The 6,836-nt window shown below is 36.1% G+C and overlaps 1 protein-coding gene across 1 annotated transcript; it reads left to right on the top strand.

Annotated features, from left to right (window-relative positions):
• Positions 1-555: 555 nt before the first annotated feature.
• On the top strand, positions 556-2,188 carry LOC111426578 (chitin deacetylase 7-like). Its single transcript, XM_023061188.2, has 3 exons — positions 556-729; positions 801-1,378; positions 1,440-2,188. The coding sequence occupies exons 1-3, from the start codon at positions 571-573 to the stop codon at positions 2,113-2,115; spliced, it is 1,413 nt and encodes a 470-aa protein (XP_022916956.2). The 5' UTR covers positions 556-570; the 3' UTR covers positions 2,116-2,188.
• The last annotated feature ends 4,648 nt before the right edge of the window (positions 2,189-6,836 follow it).

The following is a 6,836-nucleotide window of genomic DNA, read 5'->3' as shown; positions in this document are numbered from 1 at the left end:
ATGGCCGGCTGCAAGCTAGGGACCGTTGCTACTACCGCCAACCATGGGGGGTGGCTGCCGCTCTGACACTCTCTGACACGCTCATTTGCATAGAAATGTTACGTCTCGCAGCGCAATTCGCCAGTCTGCTCGCTGTCTCCCCGCACATCCGAATTATACGGTCCCTATTTCGCGGTTATTACTTAAAATCGTTATTACTGTTGCCATTACCGGCGCCAAATGGAGTTAGAAGGGCCAAGGAAGGGTTACCAATCGATTCGCAGTTTGCTATTACGAAAGAGAAATTTTCGCTAGTAAACGTAAAGCTAATTGCCCATCGAAAATGTGATGACTAATAGAAATACCTTTCGGACATGTTCAATCGCGCGTTTATTTAATGAATTACCCCGCAATGAAATACTTTTTAATAAGATAATCGATTATGTTAGAGGATCCGGTCATAACACGATAAAAATGCCATCTAATAAATGAAAAATCGTATTTTTATCAATTATCTGATTCCAGCGGTCATTTGTGTATGTATATATATAACAGAGCGATTTTTTTTTGACCACAACATAAAACATCAAAATGAAATACTTCCTTTCAATTGTACTTTTGGCTTCTTTAGCCTTCTCATATCCCTATCCATTCGCTGCTGAACAATGTACTTCGACCGTTTGTTTGATCGAAAACGGTTGCCAATGCAGTTCCATGGATTCACCAATTGAAAAAGAACAAACACCGCAGGTAATTGATTATCAACTTAACTTTATTATTAATTATCTCCAATAACTTTTCTTTTAAATATTTATTTCAAGTTCGTTACGTTAGCATTTAACGACGCTGTAACAAATGCGATTTACGAAACATACCTCAACCCATTATTGGTAGGTCGAACAAATGCTGATGGTACTCAAATTGGAGCAACATTTTACGTACCACATGAATATACCGATTACGAACGCGTGAATAATTTATATAATAACAATTTTGAAATAGCTGTACATTCAATTAGTAAAAATCCTCTGACGAGTTATTGGCAAGAAGCTTCTGAAGATTTGCTCTTCGATGAATTCAATGGACAAAGAATTGTGGTTTCTCAATTCGCCAACATTCCAATTGATGATATCATCGGAGCGAGAACACCAAATTTAGCAATAAACGGAGATACCACATTCAGTGCTTACAAAAGATCTGGAATTGAATACGATAATTCGTGGAGTGCTTTAAGTACTGATCGTTATTTCCCTTACACTTTAGATTTTAAATCTCAGCAACCATGTCAAATTGGTGTTTGTCCAACTGAATCTTTTCCTGGAATGTGGGTGCTTCCGATGATATCTCAGGTTGATTCAAATTCGCATCAATGTAATGCCCTTGCTGGATGTTCTATAAAGTAAGTCGAAAATTGTTTAATGCAATAATTTAATAAGGTAATTAACTTAATCCTTTTTTAGTGCTGAAAGTCCAGACGACGTCAAAAATTGGCTCTTGGAACAATTCGAAAGACATTATTCAAGTGAAAGATCACCGATTACATTCAACGTTAACTCAGCTTTCTTTGAAATCAGCGAATTCAATTATCCAGGTTTCGAAGCGTTCCTTGATGAATTAAAAAATTTCAACGACGTTTTCGTGGTTTCCCATAAAGAAGTTCGAGATTGGAGTGCTAATCCTGTTCCTTTGGGTGAATACATTAGAACCTCCACCGATAATAGCGCCTCTTGTTCTCCGGTGGTATGTGAATTAGTAAAAGACGAAGAACGAAGATACATGAAGAGTTGTTCTGCGTGTCCAGAAGTATATCCTTGGGTTGGAAATCCTTTGGGCGAAAAAGAACCTGAACCTACTGATGAACCTACAGATGAACCAACAGATGAACCTACAGATGAACCAACAGATGAACCAACAGATGAACCTACAGATGAACCAACAGATGAACCAACAGATGCACCAACAGATGAACCAACGGATACACCAACGGATGCACCAACTGAAGAAACCACTGAACCACAACAAGAATTTACTAATAAACCAGCTGTTCAGCCGATTAATCCATCTGTATCACCAGTTGATATATCTAGTGATTATTCGAACATTAAACAGTGGTTGTTAGTTATTTTTATTAAATGATATTTTTAAATATGAGATAATCTGTATATAAATAAATATTATAATCAAATTACTATATAAATAAACAAGTTGTTGAATAATGGATGTTGTTGTTATTGCATTTTTTATTTTAAAAACATGACATTCAATTTGATACCGTTAAGACTAATTACAACGTGTTGTGTTTTTTTGAATAATGACTTTTTAAACAAATTAAAACAAAGTTTTGTGGTTTGGTGGTGAATAACAATTATTTTAGTTTTACGAAAAATTTTCGTAGAGTCGACTTGCTAAGCTTGGAACTTAAAGATAATGTTCCTCCTGCCAGACTTTGTTATAAATAACTGTTTTCTAACAATATCATTCAACCTAGAGACTTCACTCTGAGATATGCCAACGATACAATTTTGATAACTGTATAAGAAGAGGAAATGGTGGACCTTCTAAACCGAGTTGAGACTGAAACCAGAGCCCAGACACCAAAATTATGATCGTTGATAGTTCTGATGTTCTGCAACTAACGGATGCCCCACACAGATTTCAAGTCGTAGACTAGATGTGTACGTAGACTCGTATATTGATAAAACAGATTCAAGTGAGAGAGACATTCGAAGAAGGAACTGGCAAAAAATAAAAGTGCAATGAGTAGACTATTTAAGATCTGGAAAGACCACTCAATTACAAAAAATACTAAAATGGAACTACTTCAAACGCTAATCTTCTCCAATATGGGGCGGGCTGAAACGTGGACAACTAACGCAGCGGACAGTAAGAGTATTGATGCGTTTTAAATATGGTTCAGATCTAAAGAATCAATCCTTAGCGAATTAAACATCCAGAACAATCATCTATTTGTTTTGTAAATATCCTGAGGTTTTTTGGACACATTACCCGAACAGATGATAATAACATGGAGGTACATCGTAGTATCGGAAAACGTAGAGGGACGAAGGTCCAGAAGATACTCGCCTACGCAATGGATGGACCAGATTCAGAAAATTACCGGCACTTTGTTTTACAGCTCTCTAAATAACACTCGAAACCAAAGTCAATGAAGCGTACTAACGTAGATATTACACTATCTCTGAAATGTATATTTCGTATGTACGACCCTTGAATGGACCTATATGGGCGTCTTGTACTGGGTACCATGTGATATACGACCCTTATTTAATTGCTGCAACAGCAGCAAGGATACATAGCGTGCAAAATGAGTACATGGGGTTTGTATAAAAACTGGATGAAATTGAGTGGTCAAATAAAATTAATCGGAGAGTATTGGCATATGCAATTTTTTGTCGAAGAGTTGTCGAGTCTAAGCAACCATCTCATCTGAACGTCGCCTTTTGCCTACGTTTTAATTTTATTGTTGTTGCATATCTCATAAAATAAATTAATTTCCAACAGTATGTGAATTTCTGTTTTTGTATTCCGTAGTGTTATTTTAAACAGAGACATAAACAATCTTTAAATTGAGAAATACTCACCGGGTAAAACCAGACTGAACGTAGGAATGTTGGTAGATTTTCTTATTTTTTTTTAACCAGAACTAAATAATGGAATAGCTTTACTACGCTTCTTCACAATAGAAAAATCGTCTGGTATCAACGTACAGCTCGATCACAAGTGGATGTGAAATGATTAGCTTTAGAAAAGAATTTTACCGTGGAGCGGAGTAACATTCACATTACATAGCTTTAATAGGCAGATTACTAGTTCGTCTTGCACATAAGATGAATAACATTAAATTATTAAACGTGTGGTAAAAACTTTGTTTACAAATGTGCTCTGTGCAGAAAAGGAACACTGGTATACTTTAGTATGGATCACCATTGGCTTGATAAATTGTTAAATTCACCATCAATTCCTCTACTGTTTAGAATTATGCAATTGAATGGATGCTGCAGATTTTTTAATTAACAGGTGTAATCTCATGTCTATCATTAAATTTTCTGGTATAAAATAAGCTGAATTTACTGTCCTTAATAAGATTTGTATTACATTTTTCAACATTACACATCTCGGCTTCTTACGATTTCTCTCATGATCTTGGCTTCTAAGCACCATTTTGCACAAATATACATGCATCACAATATTGTGTAATCCATACTTCTTTCCTGGTTCTTTGGTATTTGTTGAACCCATCACTTCTTCTGCTTGGTTTTCGTTTAGTTGGTTCTTGTATACCATCTTTCTGTTTAATAAAGTTTTATTATTTTCAATACTTCAATTATTCTTAATCGGAATCGTTGGCAGGATCGCCATGAAATCTTCCCTTCTTTCTAAGGGTAAGTGAAATATATGGTTAATTAACAAAATCTATTTCTAGCTATTAATTTTGTTCATTCAGTCTTTATTAACGTTCAAATGCTGACCACGCTTAACTCAGTTCGTTCACTCACACTACTTAATACTACGTGTTTACTACTTAATTACTATCTCATTTCAAAAACCATTACATTCAGCAGTTACATAACTGTAAATTTATAACTAGTGTTATGTGGAATAAAATACTTAATTTTATTTCAATTAAATCCAAAAGATTGCACATCAATTCAAACACTTAGATAGGGTAACTTAAGAAGAATTCGGATACAGTAGATTTTATTATTCCTTCCTTATTTCTTCAAATACTACAATCAAAGTAGCGTGACAGTAGCGCGTGATGTCATAAACATGCGTCATTATGATTTTGTAACTGGCTATTTTCGTTCTGTAAGATCCCACGGAGGGTCCTTAATACTTGCCAGAAACGGGTTGACCATATCGATCGTTAATCAATGTTGACAGTTTTTCATCGGAAATGTCGTTTGAAGTATGTGCCGCACGTGTTAAATTTATGGCTAAAGATGTAATAAAGATCTATCTATAGTCTATTGTGTCTATAGGCGTTTGTTGCTAGCCTGTCTGCGTTACTTTGTTCTTTACTCTTAAAATTCCAAAACATTGTTCTATGCGGTGATTTTAACATTGACATTAATAAATTCAATAAGGAATCCGATCTTTTGAAAAATATTTTGAGCTCATTTGGTACACGGTCAAACGAGCGACCGCAAAGCCAATTCAACATTGGATTATATATTTACTAATTTACCGGCGCGTTTCTGCATACTTACCGTTTTTGATCCTATTATAGCGGATCACATGGCTTGTTCGCTCGAGGTTCTTTTTGAGCCGGTAATTGATGTGGAGATAGTGGCGCCGTGTGTTGTCAAATTCGAATCTTGCTAAGTTATATTTGCAATTACGTGATTATGATTGGTCGGATTTCTGTTTAAATGTTCAATCCGACTCTTATGACCGTTTTTTGAATGTATTTATGTTTTACTGAATGGTGGTTGTAATAGAGCTCCCTGAATTACAAATGATATAATAAGTGCTGGCAGGGAGTTTAAAGACATGTTTTGGATTATGAGCAACGGTTCTCCGGAGTTACGTAACTTGTATACCTAATGTTAAGAAGGATTCATATAGAAAACTAATTAATGAAACTAAAAAGAACCATACTAGTAAACAAATAATTGAGTTATCGAATAGAAGTCGCGCAGTGTGGCATTGTGTAAATAACCAAATGGGTAAAGGAAGAAAGCAAACTAGTTTTCTGTTGCGTTCGGATGATGGTCACATGATTAGCGACACTGCGCAGATCTGCTCAACATTTTCAACGTTTTTCACAACATCTGTTGAGGAGAAGGTAGAGTTGATTTATGGCACAATGAGAGATGTATCTTGCACGGTTGGTAGCTCTGTACCCAATAGAATATTTTTTTATACCATATCCTCCGAAGAAATTCTAGCGGCTATCAAGCGATTAAAAAACGTACGTTCGACGGGTTGCGATGGCATCGGTTGAGTGTAATTAAGTATGTAGCGTCTTGTCTGGTCGAGCCCCTTAAACATGTATTTAATTTTTCTGTTCGTTCTGGAATCTTTCCCAGGGCGTTGAAAATTTCTCGGGTCGTTCCAGCTTTCAAGGCTGGTGATCCTACAAATGTCAACAATTTCAGACCAATAGCGATAACTAGTGTTTTTTCAAAGATATTTGAAAACATCGTCTCGGTGCGAATTTTGAGTTTTCTGGACAGGTTTAATGTTGTTAGTAATCTACAGAGACTGTGTCATTGAATTTTATTGAGTTCATCTACGACAACCTGGATAAAGGGGATTTCGCTGTGGGTCTGTTCTTCGACATGTCGCGTGCGTTTGATTCACTACCACTAGTGTACATCATACAGAAATTGTATGCTTTGGGTTTGCGAGGCATGATTTTAAACTTCAGTCATTTCTGGAGGAACGAAAAATAAAAGTGGTCCTCTCTGGTCAGGAGTCATCGGAATCAAATGTCTTGACCCCATTAATTTTTCTATTGTATATAAATGATCTTCCTGAGTGTCTTTCCGATGTCCTCATAGTCATGTATGCCGATGATACGTCAATTGCCCTGGCGTCGAATGATGCTGATATGCTTTTATCTAAAGTCAAGCATACCGTTGAGTCATTTGATGCTTGGTGCAAACAAAATCGTATTGTTCTTAATCTAAAGAAGACCGTGTTTGTAAATTTTCATAAGAGGAGAATGCCTCTGCAGGCCGGTGATATCATTTTGTCGAATAGCTGCAAGTTTTTGGGTGTTTATCTAGACGAGCGGCCAAGTTTTAACAAACATCTTGATCATCTGGTTTTGAAATTGAACTCTTCCTTTTATGCAATTCTGAAATTGAAGGGATGTCTGCCGCTATCGG

This window comes from Onthophagus taurus, chromosome 6 (genome assembly GCF_036711975.1).
Source record: "Onthophagus taurus isolate NC chromosome 6, IU_Otau_3.0, whole genome shotgun sequence".
Taxonomy (NCBI): Eukaryota; Metazoa; Arthropoda; class Insecta; order Coleoptera; family Scarabaeidae; genus Onthophagus; species Onthophagus taurus.
This window is presented reverse-complemented; position numbering and strand designations above follow the sequence as displayed.